The sequence below is a fragment of the Ahaetulla prasina genome, chromosome 1 (genome assembly GCF_028640845.1).
Source record: "Ahaetulla prasina isolate Xishuangbanna chromosome 1, ASM2864084v1, whole genome shotgun sequence".
NCBI lineage: Eukaryota > Metazoa > Chordata > Lepidosauria > Squamata > Colubridae > Ahaetulla > Ahaetulla prasina.
In genome coordinates this window covers 91,536,576-91,556,425 of record NC_080539.1, presented here as the reverse complement: position 1 = coordinate 91,556,425, position 19,850 = coordinate 91,536,576, and the positions used below count along the sequence as shown (strand labels likewise).

At 37.4% G+C, this 19,850-nt stretch overlaps 1 protein-coding gene across 4 annotated transcripts in view; it reads right to left on the bottom strand.

Moving 5' to 3' along the window:
• Positions 1-19,850, bottom strand: part of AGPAT4 (1-acylglycerol-3-phosphate O-acyltransferase 4) — a 59,311-nt gene that overhangs the window by 17,578 nt on the left and 21,883 nt on the right. For 3 of the 4 annotated variants that reach the window (XM_058168194.1, XM_058168204.1, XM_058168185.1), the window contains exons 3-8: positions 16,443-16,612; positions 8,123-8,284; positions 3,890-4,043; positions 3,072-3,174; positions 2,632-2,707; positions 2,034-2,232 (exon numbers count right to left, since the gene is read on the bottom strand). In XM_058168194.1, coding sequence (XP_058024177.1) covers positions 2,034-2,232; positions 2,632-2,707; positions 3,072-3,174; positions 3,890-4,043; positions 8,123-8,284; positions 16,443-16,612 — 864 coding nt within the window. Of the gene's footprint in view, positions 1-2,033; positions 2,233-2,631; positions 2,708-3,071; positions 3,175-3,889; positions 4,044-8,122; positions 8,285-16,442; positions 16,613-17,939; positions 18,068-19,850 lie in introns of those variants that run through there. The other variant, XM_058168213.1, reaches the window with a different exon arrangement.

Below are 19,850 nucleotides of genomic sequence, written 5' to 3'. Positions count from 1 at the left end.
TAACTTTAAAGATGTGTGGATCTCAATTCCCAAAATTCCCGCAATAGCAGGGTTGAGAAGCACTGCTCTAGAGGGAAAGACAATAAAGAGAACACAAAGTGGAGGATTTCAAGACCATATTCCAGATAATTTGGAAATGAGAACTTGCCCTCATACACTTGCTGCTTTTCTACTCATATAGCCCTACCATTTCTTATTCAACATTGCTTGAAAAGCATAGGTGTTACTTGAAGGGAAACTAGCATCAACAGAACCAATTGCCCATCTATGATCATTCATGTGCCATCCAGAATTTCATGAGAACAATAATAAAACAATATATACTCTTGCTAGACATTGGCTGATGCACTTTCAGTTTATAACAATTTGGCTACAAAATAAAGGTAGAATGTTCAGCAAGGTCAGTTCTTAAGCATAATTAATTAATTAATCAATCAATCAATCAATCAGCCAACCAATCAAATCTGTATAGTTGCCCATCTCATCAGAAGCAATTTGGGACAGTGCACAACAATCATATTAAAATACAGATTAAAAAAACCTACAGATGTGAAAAAAAAAACCTGTATTAAGAATAAATAGCATAAAAAACAAATACAAATACAAACCCCTAGGCAAAGAGAGAATAGAAATGGGGCCATCCAAGCATATCTCAGGTTCCCTGCGAGCCCTAGGCCTCATAATATAAACAAGTATTGAGGGCCTTCAGGAATGTCAAAAAGGATGGAGCTAATTAATTTTGAGGGAAGAATGTTCCCTAAGGTAGGGGCTTAAGGCAGAGAAGGCATGTCTCCTGGGATTTATCATATGTAGCTTCATTACAGAAGAGACCCACAGCCTGCGTCTTTTGCCAGATGATGGGACAGGAAGATGTAATTTTGGAGACAAGGCCCCTCACGCAACCCAACCTCATACCAAGCTCAAAATCAGAACCTTGAATTGGACCCAGAAATAATCTTGGCAACCAATGCAGCTCACAGAACAGAGATATAACATGTGGTCTTGTAGTGGTAAATACAACTGCCTATACCACTGCATTTTGTCCCAGCTGAAACTTCTGGATACTTTTCATGAGCAGCCCTATGTAAAAGAACACATTACAGTAAGCGATGATTAAGGTATGAGTGACTCAGCAGAGAATTGATCAAACAGTTAAAAGTGGCAGTGGGAAGTTTGCACCTCCAGACTTGCAAGATTGATGTCAGCCCTCCCTGGTAAATCAGACAGGAAACGCAATTAGATGAGCTAATTCTATTTTATTGTACTGTTACATTAACAACATCTTGCAAGTCTAAAAGTGTATCTTTCCTGCTGCCACCTAAGCCGCTGATCAAGTAGGATGGTTCTTCCAAGTTTCCTTCTCTGACTATTAAGCCACTGGGGCTCCTCCTTCTCGCCTGGTTGTTTCCCAGGCAGCATCTCTTCATTCCCCCTCCCCCAGGGGCATCCACACATTCAGGGAACAGGAACATGAAACTGGAATAAGGCAATGGATCTATAAATTCCAAGTGTAGCCTGCTTCCTGTCTGGCACCATACATAACGGGCATAGGGAGATATGATCCCCCGCATCCCCAAAGGCCACATCAATCCAGGCTCCCCAGCTCCAGAAGCAGTGGACCTCCCACTGTCCTCTATTCCATTCATACCAGGGAGGAATAGCCAGATGCCTTGAGGCACCATAAGGGTATTTTTAAGAAAGAAAGAAAATGTAAGAAAGAGAACAGTTAGATGGATCTGAGAAACAATAAGCCACACATTTGAAAATTTGCTTAGTTTTACGCATTCTTTTCTGCCTTTTTTCTTCAGTATTTTCTAGTGCAGTTCCAACGCAGTTATGTAAACTTCTAAAAAAACCAAGTAATTTGTAGGACACCAGCCCAGTGAAATTTTAGATCACCAAAATCTCTGTCTTCAGAGTTAAAATGAGATTACGAAAGCCCGATCTTACTCCTCCCACTCAAATTCATCTATCCACATTAGATGCAGAGGGCCTTTATCATAGATGCAGCCTTGGGGCTGGAAATGACTCACCTGCAATCAAGACAGAAGCTACAGTGGCAAGTGTCAGGTATGAGCCACTGCTAATCATGTTGATGAGCAGCTTGAATAAAGGATAGAGCAGCAACAAGGCCCAGAAAAGCCAATTCAAAAGAGGCCATGGCCGCCGAGGAAGCACAACTGGGATCCCTGGATAGCTTTCTGTCCTGTAGTATTCTTCTTGGAAGGTATCCTAGTCAGAATGGGAAAGAGCTGGTTATCTGCTAAATTCATCACTGCAAGCAGGAAGTGTGATTTCCCTCCCTATTTCTGGTGTTTCTGTTCCTCTAGGGAGGGTACCACAGAAGACATATGCCTTATGCTATTAAATACATTATTCCTCCACCCACCAAATTGCCAGTTTCTCATTTGCAAAAACTACAGATTCCGTTCTTCTCTTTAAAAAAAATTAAGCAATCACTTTCAGATTTCAGGAATTCAGAATTCAGAATTTAGGAATGTGTAACAACTGAACAACAAGAGCAGGGGTGGGCAATTAATTTTCCCAAGGGGCCAGATGAGAGACTGGGATTGTTGCGGAGGGCTATCTCAAGTCTTAACCATCATAAAAATGGTTAACTAATAAACCAACCTTTTCTTGATAGAGTTTGTAAAGCCAATCAGAACACTCCTGGTCACCTTCTGGAACCTCCTCTAATGGAATCCGCCTAGAAATATTGAAGAAGAGAGCATAAGATGAAGAGAAAAATTGAAAACAAACCATATAACCAACCTGCTCACTTTCATTTATGGTGGGAATGTAAGCAACAAGATTTGGGTGGGAAAAAATACAAGTTATTAGTGTTTCAATATAAACACTGAGAGCATATGCACCAAAGACAAATTCCTTGTGTGCCCAATCACACTTGGCCAATAAAGAATTCTATTCTATTCTATTCTATTCTATTCTATTCTATTCTATTCTATTCTATTCTGTTCTGTTCTGTTCTGTTCTGTTCTATTCTCACCATCGTTCCTTTTGGATTACTATTACATTATATCTTTTAAAGATGTTAAGAAAAAGGTACTTGCCTTACGTATAAATCTGCATGGTATTTCTTCCCATGTAAAATTCCAAGCAGTGTTGGATTTTCATTATTTCTGAAGTTTAGTGTAGAATCATATACAGCTGAAACTGTAGAATAGGGCAAATTAAAGCATGTCAGAGGTTTCAAAATGTATCACAATCCTGTGAACACCATGTAAGCTCAGGTTATCAAAACAAGGAGCTTTGGCAATTAAGAGGAAAAATAATTGTTATAGTTTGGTACCAAATACAAACCAGGTTACAAAAAGACTGTGAAGGCATGGCTAGAGTTTGTTGTGTTCCAGGAAAATAGAGCAGAAGTTCAAAGTCTAATCCAGCTATAAAAAGACAACTTTATGTTTTTTTAATAGACTGGTTCAAATGTCAACCCAACTGTCCCTGGTGCACTTTATAGGAGTCTACTTCAGCTGAAGAGGGTTTTCAAACAGAGCTTTTGAATTCTAGTGGGTCTCAAAGTTGCTAATCACAGCTTATTGAATAAACAAAGCAGCAAACTATAATTGTTAAGAGGCACTGACATAACTTGTTTTCTCCTGCTGTAAAGGAGGGAATTAACGAATTGGAGATATGTGGCTAAGCCTCACACCTCAATTAAATCAAGATATGACTATATAAATATGATTAATGAGACCTGAAGAAAGACTTAAAGGAAGATATCTCTCAACAGGGCTATTTTTCAGAACATGGCAATCAAAAGTTATTTGCTTGCTTCATTTCCAAATGCCAGTTTAACTAAAACATACATCTGATTACAAACATTTAAAATGGTGGTCTTAGATGTGTTGGGTATGTTATTCCTTACCTACATTTCTCAAACACTGGACAGTGATTGCAAATCCTTTGGTTCTTGGGAGGAGGTGATGTTTGAGCTTCGGCAAGCCTTTAGCTTCGGCCACTTGCATGCTGATTTCATGTTTTTGCTCAGTAAATCTTGTGCCTTCACAATGAATCAAAAACTGAAGAGAAGAAGAAGAAGAAAGGAAACTGAAGAGATATTTTGGGGGTTTGGGAGGAAGAAGTACATTTCTTTATGGAATACTGCACGCCAATGGATGGGGCACAGAGGAAAACAAAAGACCACTTCTGTACATTAATCACAACACTGTGATAAATCTCAAATACGCACCTTTTTCTTAAGACCTAAACATCATGACCCAAAAGATCTACAATTCAGGAAAAGCAATCTGCAAGGCCCTTCATGTTTTACTACAGATTTTAGCTGATAAGACCTTTTTTTTTGCAAGAACAATTAACACGCAGTTTTAGCATCACAATGTTCTTTTTTGAGTACCAGTAGCTGCTTTCTCTCTTGTCCAAAGAACACAGCCATTTCCTGTTTGAACTATTTTAAAAACACAAAGACTGTATTGCTATCCGCACTATTTTGAGCACGAGTAGTTGCAACAGGATAAAGTTAGGCATTTAAGGAGCGTTTCACCAGAAACATTTATCAATTCCTATTTAGACTCTCCTATCTAATTCAGCAGCAATCACAGAACGCAGCATTGTATCAGAAATAGCAGACAGCGTAGCAGAAATAGCATTCCCTGAAAGATGGTTGAAAGCAATATTGGTTGCGTTCTGAATATTAAGTTACATATTACATTTGGAGGGGAAGTAAGAGTCGCCTTATCAGTGAGCTCGGCAGCACAAAAAATTATGAATAAATAAATAAAGGCAGGAGCTTCTTGTTTGAATCATGGTGGCCCTATTTAACCTTCATTGGATGCCAATACAGCAAGGGCTGAATTAGATGGATACACACACACACACACACACACACACACACACACACACACACACACACACTTAAATTGATGAAGGGAAAAGTGGCAACTCTCTATCTTAGAAAATGAGACTGTATTCTCTAAAGCACACAAGTTCCTAGGCAGACCCACCCAGATCCTCAATACAGTATCTAATGTGTAAAAGCCAAATGCAGGTTTAACAGCAAATGCAGGTTTAATAACAGACTGAATCCAGTCCATATTGCATCAGCTGTCAATCTTTACACGGCTGGATCTGTTTTTATACATATACATTTAGACTCACTTTTTAATTGTTCTTATATAGGTAGGTAGCCCTTGACGTATTGACCACAACTGAGCCCAAAATTTATGTTGCTAAGTGAGACGTTTGTTAAGTGAATTCCGTACCATTTTATGCTTTTCTTGCCACATTTATTAAGTGAATCACTGATAAGGTAGTAATTAGATAGTTAAGTGAATCTGGCTTCCCCATTGACTTTGATTGTCAGAAGGTTGCAAAAGGCGATTCCCGTGACCCTGGGACACTGCAACCATCATAAATATGAACCAGTTGTCAAGCATCCAAATGTAAATCACGTGACCATGGGGATGCTGGAATGGTCCTAAGTGTGAAAAATGGTCATAAGTCACTTTTTTCAGTGACATTGTAACTTTGAATGGTCAATAAATGAACTGTTGGAATTGAAACTACCTGCATTTGTATGGTAGCCTTGGCCAACTGGACAGGGAAACGTTTACCTTTATTTTTTATTGTCATTTTAAATCAAATCATAATTCTAGCTAAACCCCTGAAGAGTGGGCAGTACAGGTAGTCTTCCACTTACAAAGTTCATTTAGCGACTGTTTGAAGTTACAATGACATTGAAAAAAAGGGAGTTATAACAGTTTTTCACACCTATGACCATTGCAGGACCCCATGATCACATGATCAGGTACTTTATATTTTATTACTTTTTTTACAACAAACAAACAAAAAAAAATACATTATTACACCCTTGTGCTATACATAAAAGGAAGATTTGGGTCTTCGGATATATCCTCATGATTGCCAAAATCCACGTTCTCGAGGTACAGGTACCGAAGCGTCCAATGTTCCAAGCGCATAGTCCACAAATGGTTTCCAAGTCTTCCAGAAAATATCTTCTTTATACACACCACTTCTAATTTTAATATCACATGTCATTTTATCATTTAAAGCTAATTTCCACATTTCAGAATTCCACTCTTCTATTCTAAAAATCACATCTAGTTTCCAATATCTAGCTATTATAATTCTACCTATTATAATCATAATTCTAATCAATTCTTTTTCATATTTTGTTAATTCTATTTCCTTAATTACCAACAATAATATAGTTTCCACTCTCAATGTTATTACTTTCCCCATCATTTCAAATATCATTTTCTCCAATTGTTGCCAAAACTTTTTAACCTTATCACAATTATACCACATATGTTCATAAGTCCCCAATTCCATCTCACATCTCCAACATTTTTTACTAATTTTTTTATCCATTTGTACTTTATAAACGACTTCCATTTATGGCAGTTTCAGTAGCTCAGGCTGGTAAGAAGCCTGTTATTAGAACACAGCAGCCTGCAATTACTGCAGGTTCAAGCCCGGCCCGAGGTTGACTCAGCCTTCCATCCTTTATAAGGTAGGTAAAATGAGGACCCAGATTGTTGGGGGGATAATAAGTTGACTTTGTAAAATATACAAATAGAATGAGACTATTGCCTTACACACTGTAAGCCGCCCTGAGTCTTCGGAGAAGGGCGGGATATAAATGTAAATTAAAAAAAAAAAAAAGTATCCTGGGTCATATGATCACTTTTTGTAACTTTCTGATGAGCAAAGTCAAAGGGGAAGCCACATTCACTTACCAACTGTGTTACTAACTTAACAACTGCAGTGTTTCACTTATCAACTGTGGCAAGCAAGGTCATAAAATGAAGCAAAACTCACTTAACAACCGACTCATTTAGCAACAGAAATTTCGGGCTCAATTGTGGTCATAAGTCGAGGACTGCCTATAAGTGCGTTTCAAACAGCAATCTAAATCTCTACAGGTAGTCCTCGACTTATGATCACAATTGACCCCAAAATTTCTGTTTGTTAAGTGAATTTTGCTCTGTTTTATGGCTTTTTTTTTGTCACAGCTGTTAAGTGAATTTCTGCAGTGGTTGAATTAGTAACCTGATTGTTAAGTGAATCTGGGTTCCTCATTTATTTTGCTTGTCAGAAGGTCGCAAAAGGTGATTGCATGACCCTGGGATACTGCAACCATCATAAATATGAATCTTGATCAAATGACCATAGGGATCAAATGACCGTAGGGATGGTGCAATGGTCATAAGAGTGAAAAAAGGTCATGTCACTTTTTTCACTGTTATTGTAAGTTTGAACAGTCACTAAATGAACTGTTGTAAATCAAGGACTTGGGGGAGGGGGGAAACCCTTTCGCCTGACAAACAGTAAAAATGCAACCATATAAACTTTTACAAAATACACAAGCTGCCCTGAATTTAACGAGGTTTTTGAATAGTATGTCGAGGTATAAAACCTACATGGGTCAATATCAGTTTGAAAGAGCAGTACTAAAATAACATCAAACCAATCTTCCAGAAAGTCGACAGAAATAAATCACGAGCCCAAAATAGAAATAAACCATGAACCCCATGACAAAGTAAATCTAGAGGTATTGTTTTGAGTGTTTTGTTTCCAGTCTATGCACGGTTTTTTGCCTCCCCTCCCCTTCCTTATGCTCAGGCTGCTAATGCAGTCTGTTATTAACAGCAGCAGCCTGCAATTACTGTAGGTTCTAGTCCAACCAGGCCCAAGGTTGACTCAGCCTTCCATCCTTTATAAGGTAGGTAAAATGAGGACCCAGATTGTTGGGGCAATAAAAGTTGACTTTGTATATACAAATGGATGAAGACTATTGCTTGACATAGTGTAAGCCGCCCTGAGTCTTCGGAGAAGGGCAGGATATAAATGTAAATAAAAAAAAAATAGTCAGGTCCAATTTGCTCCCTTCTCATTTTTCAGTGAATGAATAAGTAATTCTTCCCACTTATGACTCCACCTGCACTCTCTCTTAATGGAAAAGTGAAACTGAAATAACTATCTCATCTCCCTTTCTTGATCTGCAACATTAATAGAACGTATTTTACTCAGGTTCAGAGAGTATTTTAGACTTATGCCTGCCAGGCTATCTAGAAATGCAGTTGTGATAAGGGTGCTACTTGACAGTAATGTTTCATACCCAGAAGTGTTCAGGATAATCTCGGAGATTGAGCAGGCTGCGCATGATAGTTTTTCGATCCTCCTCCCATTTTCGCTTGCAGAACACCATCTCTAGGAAGTACCACATCCAGCCAATGATCGGCATGTAGGAAAGTTCTTTCTTGGCAAAGACTTTGGAACTCTATAAAACATACAGAAAAGAGGCTGAGACACAAATCCAAATTATTTGGATAGATATTGGTACAATATGACAAGAAGGGTTGCAATTGGATGACGTACAACTGGCTCCTAATGGCTTTGGAAAATAACATATAAGAATGTTACATTCTATTTAAAAGCATCTACATATACCTATATACTACTTATACCCTTATAAGTAGCCTAGTAGCATATGACTTTTTCAGGACAGCAAAATCTTTTGGATGATCAATGAAAATTCCAGTTGCTGAGTTATTTCTTTACATGGCAGCCATATTGAAAAGTTTTCCCTTGGTTGTCTGGTATTGGTGTGGTGGAGGAATCATAAAGAAAACTAGAATCGAACTAGAGGGAGGAAGGAATAAGAAGCATTAACATATACTCAGTATATGTTCTTCTGTCTTTCCCAGCTTTTAAGAATGAGTTGCAAACAATTTAACAACACATAACCAACCAATTTAATACCCCCACTGTTTTAGTACAAGTTCTAGCACAAATGTTGCTTTATCACCTTCTGAGATTTCATGTTTCATTGCATAGTTAATATTCCCCTTTTTATGACGCCAATATTCAGCATTTAATTCTTGCTTCTCAGAGCAAATTTACTCTCAGTTCAACTTTTACATGGCCTATTTCATAAGGCAAATACTGTCCCTTCATAGAGAAGCAAGGGGGGGGAAACGATTATATAAATATAAAACATATTATACACTATGAATGAATTAAAAAAGGCCTAACATGAACATAATGATCACCAAAAAAAGGGACTGAAATTTTTAAAAAAGGTAAAGACTTGAGTTTCAGTAGGGTCAAGACTATGTTTCTAGGTTCTATCATATCGCAAGATCTCAAATGGACAGCTAACATCAAAAACATCATCAAAAAAGGACAACAAAGAATGTTCTTTCTGCGCCAACTCAGGAAGCTCAAACTGCCCAAGGAGCTGCTGATTCAGTTCTACAGAGGAATTATTAAGTCTGTCATTTGCACCTCTATAACTGTCTGGTTCGGTTCTGCAACAAGAAACAACCCAACAAGAAAGACACAGATTTCACAGGATGATTAGAACTGCAGAAAAAATAATTGCTATCAACCTCAACTTCCATTGAGGACCTGTATACTGCACGAATCAAGAAGAGGGCCATGAAAATATTTACAGATCCCTCACATCCAGCACATAAACTGTTTCAACTCCTACCCTCAAAACGACGCTATAGAGCACTGCACAACAGAACAACTAGACACAAGAACAGTTTTTTCCCGAAGGCCATCACTCTGCTAAACGAATAATTCCCTCAACACTATCAAACTATTTACTAAATCTGCACTACTATTAATCTTCTCATAGTTCCCATCACCAATCTCTTTCCACTTATGACTGTATGACTGTAACTTTGTTGCTGGCAATCCTTATGATTTATATTGATATATTGACCATCATTTGTGTTGTAAATATTGTACCTTGATGAAGGTATCTTTTCTTTTATGTACACTGAGAGCATATGCACCAAGACAAATTCCTTGTGTGTCCAATCACACTTGGCCAATAAAAAATTCTATTCTGTTCTGTTCTGTTCTGTTCTGTTCTGTTCTGTTCTATTCTATTCTATTCTATTCTATTCTATTCTATTCTATTCTATTCTATTCTATGTTTAGGGAAAAAATGTATTAGACAACTCTGTGCAAAATTTGAGAACTTCTCTGTATCAATACCACCACTAAAAGTGATCAGCTTTCCTGATTGATGTTAAAAACAAGTTTAAGGTAGGCTGAAGTTATCAGGACAATTAGGCATTGTCCTTGCAGCAGCTTGCATCATGCTGATCTAAGATCTTTTATTCAGCAGCAGAATATCATGTCAACACTGTACCAACTGCTGTTCAGTAGAAAAACAGTGTCTTTATTGTAGCACTCAAAATTGTGATTCAAGGTACTCTTTGTTCTATTTTCATTCTGGGTATTTGGTTTCTACTTTGTTTTTAGAATGCTTTATACTGATCTGTCAAATGGAAATCAAAACTAAGAACAAACAATTTTTCAGCTGGGGAAAAGTAAACATTTTACTACTTAATGAAAGCGATAGTCTTCATCGTATTATGTCAACCTTTATAATGCATTTTAACCTTATACCCTACAAAATACTTTTAATATAGCCTAATGACATGTTTTGCTGAGGGGTGGGGCAGTTCTCAGTGCCCAGGCAATTGGTTTTTTTGGATCCAGGGACAATGAATCTTCTTTAAAATGAAGAGATTTTAAACTTTATTATTAACCCAAACAAACAAATTTAAAAGCATAACATAAAAGCATACATACCAAAAAAAATGATACCCAACAACACCCTCCTTAATAACAGCAGAGATATCCAAAGACAGCCCAATACTTAAAGGACAGAACTAGAGTTTTTTTTTTAAATTAAAACCTGGCACCATGAACTTCATGGCCCTGTGTCTAAGGTTACAGGACCAAAAGACCTGACCTTGACCAGAGAGCACATGATTAAAAAATCTGAGACTTTCACAGATAAGAGAAACTTTACCGCTAAGTGAAGTTTCCCCTCCCCCCCACTTTCTTCTTTACTCAGCAAATAAGAATAAAACAAACAAGCAGGTTAGCTCAGAATTAGCTCCAAACGTCTCGACTTTTGTTGGTATGAAGAAATCAAAATATGCCACTAAACGCCTTGAAATAACAATGGTGCTCCTCATTGCCACTACACAATATCAATGGTTTGATTCAACATTTTGAATCATAAGGATCGGTCAAATATAAAGGATGAGACTCTTTCTGAAAAACACAGAATCCAACATGAAGAAAATGATCGTTGCCACACATTATCAATTCGATATATAGGATGTCACTTTCTGCCACTTGTTAGAGAGTACACGGACTTCTTTCCTGCTTGGAGTACATAATGCAAGTAGAAGAGGGAACTGCACATCTGCCTTTCTTGGAAAAGGAACAGATAATTGGAAAGTAAATTAACCTAAATGCATATACATGGATCTAGTCACTGACGATGAAAAGCCATTATAAATAGAACAGAATCCTACACCTCACATATTTTCCTTAACTCTGTTTACATTAATTCAAACAGATCTATTTGTCAAAATTGAGACAAAGCTCCAGAGAATATATATAATTTTATTTACGTAGTAGAATAATCCTGCTTCAAATTACCTCTAACTATTAGTATACTAAAAGAGTTCAGTGATGGAAAAGGATCTAAATTCTGCCTCTTGAAAAGAAAATCGGAAAATCAGAAACACAAGTTTGTGCATGCTTATTTCAAAATCAATGCATACTACAGGAGAAATAATAGGATTTAATTCCTTTAGCTGTATTTAGCAGGGACATTCAAGGGCACTGAATGTCCCTGCTGATGCATTAACTGGATTCTAGTTACTGTCACAATTGGTTACCTTGGAAAGAGCCAAATACGCCCAACTTCCATGAAAGTGACACATACGGGTTTTGACACTATCTCTGATGTTATGAATGCTGGTACCCTTTACTATTACTACACCGGCATTTCAAAGCATTTCTTTTGTTGGGTCAACACTTTTCTAATGCTAAGGACAACACTTTCTTAGCTGCTTTTATTTCTCAAGCTTAAAAGCAGGAGAAAATTGGTAAAAAGCTCCAGGCCCAGACAAGATAACTCCTTCTTGCTTAAAAGCCTGTGCTGACTAATTGGCCCCCATCTTCACCTGAATCTTCAATAAATCGCTAGAGATGTGCTATGTTCCTTCTTGCTTCAAATGCTCTACTATCATCCCAGTGCTGAAGAAGCCCATCATCAAGGAACTGAATTACTACAGACCAATTGCTCTAACATCCGTAGTCATGAAAACCTTCAAGTGCTGTCCCACTTGAAAACCATCACGGATCCGCTGTTAGACCCCTTGCAATTTGCATACCGAGCAAACAGATCAACAGATGATGCTGTTAATATGGCTCTGCACTACATCCTACAACATCTTGAATCTCCAAAGACCTACGCAAGGGTCCTCTTTGTGGACTTTAGTTCAGCATTCAATACCATCATTCCAGACACTCTTCTAACTAAGCTAAACCAGCTACAGGTACCTGAACAGACTTGTAAGTGGATCACAAGCTTCCTAACAAACAGGAAGCATTAGGTGAAGCTAAGCAGAATCACATCAGAGATCTATACAATTAGAACAGGGGACCCCCAAGGCTGTGTACTCTCCCCACTTCTCTTCTCTGTATACCAATGACTGCATCTCTAACGATCCATCTGTTAAGCTACTGAAGTTCGCAGATGACATAACAGTGATAGAGCAATGCACACCAGAACAACTAGACACAAGAACAGTTTTTTTCCCAAACGCCATCACTCTGCTAAACAAATAATTCCCTCAATACTAAATACTATTTAGTCAATAGTTTAGTCAAACTATTGACTAAATCTGCACTACTATTAATTTACTCATCGTTCCCATCACCCATCTCCTTCCACTTAAGAATGGTCCTGTTTTTGTTCCTATTGTATTATGCATTTTAAGGCAGCAGATTCCGAAGCAACCATAAAATTCCAGTTGTGAATTCTTTTGGATTGTGCAAAAAAAATGGCTACTATAATTAAAAAATGATTGGAACTTGAATTGAAAAATACAAAGAAAAGGCATAATTTAGAGTAATCCATATTAAATTTATAAAAGACATCATGCTGATCAGGTTAAGTAATAACATAAGTCTGTCTTAACTGACTTTGGCCAAAAAGCACATATTTACCCAAATACGTTCTTACTACTCCTTGTGAGGACAACCCATTCCAGGTTAACTCATTATCTTCTACATCACTGAGAATTTATGGTTCCAGACATCACATCTTTTGATAGGTTCTATAATGTGGTGGCTCAGTGGCCAAGATGCTGAGCTTGTAGATCAGAAAGATCAGCAGTTCAGTGGTTCGAATCCCTAGTGCCACGTAACGAGGTGAGCTCCCGGTACTTGTTCCAGCTTCTGCCAACCTAGCAGTTCAAAAACACGTAAAAAATGCAAGTAGAAAAATAGGGACCACTTTGATGGGAAGGTAACAGCATTCTGTGTGCCTTTGGCATTTAGTCTTGCTAGCCACATGACCAAGGAGACATCTTCGGACAGCGCTGGCTCTTCCGCTTTGAAACAGAGAGGAGCACTGCCCCCTAGAGTCGGGAACGACTAGCACATATGTGCGAGGGGAACCTTTACCTTTATAAGTTGTTCTCTCATATTCCAGATCTTCTGGTGGGCAGCACACATAATGAGCTGAAAGAGTGGTTGGTAGGTATTTTTTTAAGATCCTAGTAGTAAACAGCCCCCAACCACCACAGCTCTTCCTTTAGCCTTGCAGAACATATTTGTATCTCTGCCTTTTAAGGATCCACTGACCTGTCTCCTGTTCTGCAGTGTTTCTCTCTTCTTCTAAATGCTCAGAGTCTGTTTCACTGCAAGAACCTGAAAACTGTTTAGCAAATGCAGAGTATTAATAAAGGAGAATATTTGTAGCTCAGGGTTGACATGAGGGATCCTTGGTGCTTCCTGGGCTTGTTTGTTTTCTTGCAGATGTCTCATTACCCAAACTAAGTAACATCATCATGCTAGTAAGGAGGGCTAGTGATGTTACTTAGTTTGGATAATGAAAAGTCTGCAGGAAAATAAGCAAGCTCAGGAAGCACCAAGGATCCTTCAAATGCAGAGTATGTTCGATATCTCTTGCTTCTATCTGGGTTTGTTCCTCTGTTTGATTATCTTCTGAGCAGAAGTTTTTCCCACTGCAAGTCTTCTGTTAAAGATACTTTAATTGAAGCAATAAATCACTGAACAATTCCCTACTCCATTATGACCTTTTCCTTCAAGGGAATGCTATAAGCTTGCATTGGCTGCAGAACATGTCATCTTATTTTCATGCTGTCAGACAATGCCTCAAGTATTGTGAATCACAACTACAGATTCCTTTCATTTTCATTTTTGCCTTTTATGAGAGCAAAAAGTTATTTTTTCTTGTGCTATTCTCAAACTTACCAAATGCAAACTCCTGAAACCGAGGGAAATTTTATTATAGACTGCATCATTGAAATTACACTGCCTAACAAAATCCCTACTCAAACAATGAGCTGATACATGATAAACTACAAGATCATTTTCCAGTCACTCTGTAGCATGAAATAACAAATTCTTCATCTATATCTCATAACACTTTACCCACATTTTCATTGGTTAAGACATAGAAGGTGTGATTGATTTTGTTGTGATTTAGTATGATATACAAATCAAACCCAAAATATAAATCACGGTTTACAAGGCACAAGGTTTGAAATCAGACCTCACAATAAATCAAAAACAAACTATGTTATTACTTAACCTGATCAGCATGATGTCTTTTATAAATTTAATATGGATAACTTACTCTAAATTATGCCTTTTCTTTGTATTTTTCAATTCAAGTTCCAATCATTTTTTAATTATAGTAGCCATTTTTTTTGCACAATCCAAAAGAATTCACAACTGGAATTTTATGGTTGCTTCGGAATCTGCTGCCTTAAAATGCATAATACAATAGGAACAAAAACAGGATCATTCTTAATTTTGATGTCCTGATTTCCATCCTGAAAACATATTGTAATTCTCTCCTCCCTTGAAACACATGGGAATTACACTATACTTTTTTTAAAAAATGCTTAGATCCCCTTGCTATAGCAAATTAGAAATATAATACAAGTGGAAAGATAGATAACCCCAGCCAATAGTAGTAATATTCAAACCACCTGGTGGCACAGTGGTTAGAATGTAGTATGCTTACAACCTCGAATTCAATCCTGACAGGCTCAATGTTGTCTCAGCCTTCCATCCTTCTGAGGTCAGTAAAATGAGGACCCAGATTGTTGGAGGCAATATGCTGACTCTGTAAACTACTCAAAGAGGGCTGTAAAGCACTATGAAGCGGTACATAAGTCTAACTGCTATTGCTAGTCGTCCTCGTTGTCATTGTCGTAGTAATTATTAAGATTTATTATGGGCACCTATACCAAAAGACTATGGGTGGCTTACAATTTCAAACCATACAATGAAAAGAATTATAAACATGACAAACATGATCATCAAACAATTGCACAATATGGCTGCATAAAAGAGAATCAAAGCAAGACTAATTTTCTGCTCTGTGGGTCTCTCTAATTTTATTTCACTTTTTAAATCAACCTCTCACTACAGGACAACTCAATATTCATTCCAAATAAAATGTTATGGTACACACACCCAAATCTTTCTCCCTTGAATGAAAGGAATGCGAATGTCTTAACTTTTTACTACTAAAAGTGGGATATGGACATAATATTATTATTTAATATTATTATATCAGTTGCATTCCCTAGCACAGATAGAATTAATATTTATTTTAAAAAATTAGTAAGGTGTTTTTCCTTATGAGGAAGAATCTTCATGGCAATTATATAAGAGAAGACCATTTAATATATTTATTTCAACTTCTACTTCAGCAAAATCCTAAATGATGTATTATTCTAATGCTCCTCAAATTATATAAGTTTAAAATAGTAGTAGGCTTAGTCGTTAGATTTGACCTATTATTTGCCATTTTACATTTTAATTGGTGAAGAGTCAGAGATGTTTCCCAAAAAATATCAGTCTTCAAATTACTCCAGGCAATATTAAATATATAGGAGTTATTATTACTACAAACAATTGATATCTATTAGTAGAAAAATAGTTATAATCATCCTCAGCACAGATTTAGAGCACAACTTAAGCCTAGGCAACCCTTTCTTATCACTTGATATAAAATCTGCAATTACAATAATTCTAATGAATTTTTTACACTGAAGATAGTTTTGAACCTTAACCAAGAAAGCATCCAATGGAGGTAGACTTATATTAAGTGCGTGACCAACTCTAATTGTTGAACAGATTGAAAAAATCATGGGCTGTACAGATCTACTAGACACTGTAAGAGTTTCTTTATCCTACAAATTGCTTCAGTGTTTTAAAGCCAAGAGAATAAAAAATGGAAATATTGAAGAAAAGACATAAATAAATACCAATTTGGCCATGAAAGCAGTTGTGTTGCATCACATTGGAGAGAAAAAAAGGAATCTGTTAACATGTGAATAAAAACTCACCCCCAGAACCCCAAATTTTTCACAACAGCTCCAACCACAGACAAAGTCGATTTCAAAGTTGTGATTAAGGATGACGATGGCACTCTCATTCCCAAACTTGGGCTTTGGTTGTTGTTCCAAATGGAGGGTACAAGTAGTGCCTGACCACCATTCCAGCAACATCACCAACTCTGGAACAAATAATAACAAATGATTAAATAGACATCGTACCGATGGGCTTAAATAAACAGTTGCTTTGCTACTGCAAGGAGGCAAGAAGTGTGCCATTTCAATATTCCTTCTGCTGTGCTTACAGTCGCCTGAGGTTGGGCGGGGCAAAATGTGGACTTTTTTTATATTGGGAGACTTAAGGAGCAAATTTTGTGCTTTATGCACAGCACTTGGGACTCAAATTGAATTGCCAGCTTTCCAGCTGATGGAGGGAGGGAGGGAGGGAGGGAGGGAGAGAGGAAAAGAAAGGAAGGAAGGAAGGAAGGAAGGAAGGAAGGAAGGAAGGAAGGAAGGAAGAAAGAAAGAAAGAAAGAAAGAAAGAAAGAAAGAAAGAAAGAAAGAAAGAAAGAAAGAAAGAACTTTGCTATTTTTCTAGAGGTAGAAGATAAAGCCTCCTTCAAGTCCAGGTTGATTCTTGGCAATTTGACCCACAATCTTCTTTGCACCAATATTTACTACTACCTTTTTTGTGATGTTTTAAAACTTTCCAGAGTTGCTTACAACCCTGGTAAAGAAAGGAAGGGAAACAGAGTGACAACTTTGATCATTCAAAAGCTTCAATCTGACAAAATAGTTTGGAGCCAAGTGCATGATCTCTAGGCTTCCATGCTTCCTTTTCAATGAACTGTCTTTGGCATCAAGAAACAGTTTTCTTCTTCCCGAGACAAATGGCAAAGCACAGCAATTTTGTGTGTCACCTACTGCCACAATAAAAATGAAAAGTTTAATAAGTTTTTAGCACTGGATTTTAAGTCTCCTTAGAATTTAGCACTATGAATCAAATAAATTTCTTAGAATTTACCACTGTGAATCAAATAATATTGGTGACATCATCATCATTATGAATCATCATGCATTGTCATTCCCATTCCTTTACTTTGTACAACTCAAAATGTACATCATGCTCCTATCTCCTATTTTGCCAGTTCCTAGTCCAAGGATCAGCAACCTTAAAACACTCAAAGAGCCACAAAGGTCCTAACCGGAAGCCTTCTGAAGCTTCTGAAGCTGACCAGAAGTCCGGTTCCCCATCACAGTCTCCTCCTAGCTCAGCATCCTTTTTCCTCTACTGACAGATGTCCTGTTCCACCACCATAGAGTCTCCCCCTAGCACGGCATCCTTTTTCCTCTGCTAACTGGAAGTCAGTTCCCCCACCATAGAGTCTCCTCCTAGCACAGCATAGCACTTAGACTTATATATCGCTTCATAGTGCTTTACAGCCCGCTCTAAGTGGTTTACAGAGTTAGCATATTGCCCCCAACAATCTGGGTCCTCATTTTACCCACCTTGTAAGAATGGAAGGCTGAGTTAACCTTGAGCCGGTGAGATTTGATCTACTGAACTGCAGCTAGCAGTCAGCTGAAGTAGCCTGCAGTACTGTACTCTAACCACTGCACCACCTCGGCTTCCTTTTTCCTCTACCTGTTCTGTATCCTCTCCATTTTTGCTTGGCAACCCTAATTTACAAAATATCAAATGATATCAATAGAACTCTTACTTGGTATTTATACATTTATTTATACATTATGAAAGATTCAAACATCTGTTTGAATTTTTGAAAGCAGAGGACAGAATAATATCTCCCTATTTTGTGAAAGATTATAGTAAGTTGCACACAGACCTTTTAAAAACTGTCCTGAAGCAGATGGATTGCCTGGATTTCAGTCCATTCACACACACATACACACACACCAAATTAAATGAGGAATCTTAATTAGATGTTCTTTTACAGCAGAACCTGAGGATTTGTGGTTCACCAGATGTTGATAAATCGCAATTCCCAGCAGTTCTAGGCTAAATAATTATGGGAACTTCATTTCAGTAAAAGCTAAAGGACCACAGGTTCCCTGCTTCTGTTTTCTATGATTCATCTTGCCTCCTATACATTGTTTTCTCCATCCTGGTGCCTACCAGGTGTATTAGTTCTATTGTTACCCTTTCTGATACATCACATTTGTGGAGAATGCAAAGCAGAAGTCTCAGTATACCTCGTGGGTTCAAGATTATAGATACATGCTATAATGCAGGGGTGTCAAACTTGTGTCGTTACAGCATCATCACATGACATCTCGTGACTTTTTTCCCCTTCACTAAACAGGGGGTGGGGGCGGCCAGCACGTGATACATCCGGCCCACGGGCTGCGAGTTTGACACCCTCCTGTAATGTATGCAGCAGCAGATTAATTATACAGATAGTCCTTGACTTAGTTCATTTAGTCACCATTGAAACTACAATGGCACTGAAAAAAGTGACTTATGACAGGTTTTCATGCTTACAATTGCTACAGCATTCCCAGTCCTGTCATCAAAATTCGGATGCTTGGCAACTGAATCATATTTATGATGGTTTCATTGCCAGTGACATAGAATGCTGAATTATAAAGTAGTGTTACAACTGCAAATTATTTATGGAGTAACTAAAATCTCAGAAAATAAAGCCATGATAAAAGTATTTGCAGTCTTAATTTTTCTCCTACATTTAAGAAAACACAATCTAGTTCTATTTATATCTTCTTCCTTTTGTTCACAAAATGAGGGCATTTGGTTTTTCTATTTCTAATATGGATTTTTTTTAAAAAAAATGTTAGTTGTATGCACAAATTATTTTAAAAAATAAAATCAGAAGTGATCTTTATTGATAGGAAACCAATGCACAGGAATATGTGGCACAGAACGCTTACTGTAGAAATCAGTAAATCCTCAGCTTAAGAAAAAAGAATAAGCCTAATGAAGGTAGGTCTGTCTGCTTATTAGAGGAAATGTCTGGTAGTCTATGAATTCAGGCAAAAAGCTTTTCTCAAAGAGTAAAGGCAAAGAAGTCATGTTTTTAATATTTATAGATTAAAAAAAACATGAGAAGTGCTATTGTTTAGTTAGTAAAATACCTGCCACTGTCAATGGAATTGACAAGAAAAGGCCTTTTTTTTTCAACTCCATTGATAATGGCAGGTATTTTTTTAGTTTGTATGGTTATATGAAAAATTTGCCATTTTTCATACCATATATTACCATATATTTGCATCTTGCTAACAGAGGCATAATAATGTAAAAAGAACAAGATGGTTTAAAGGTAAAATCTTATTAACTATTATGTTAACATATCCACCATTGGGCTGTTTTAGAAATTAGACTCAAACATCCACATAGTTCTCCAGTGCGTTGCATGAATTATTGAGCCGAACTCTTGATATCAGTTC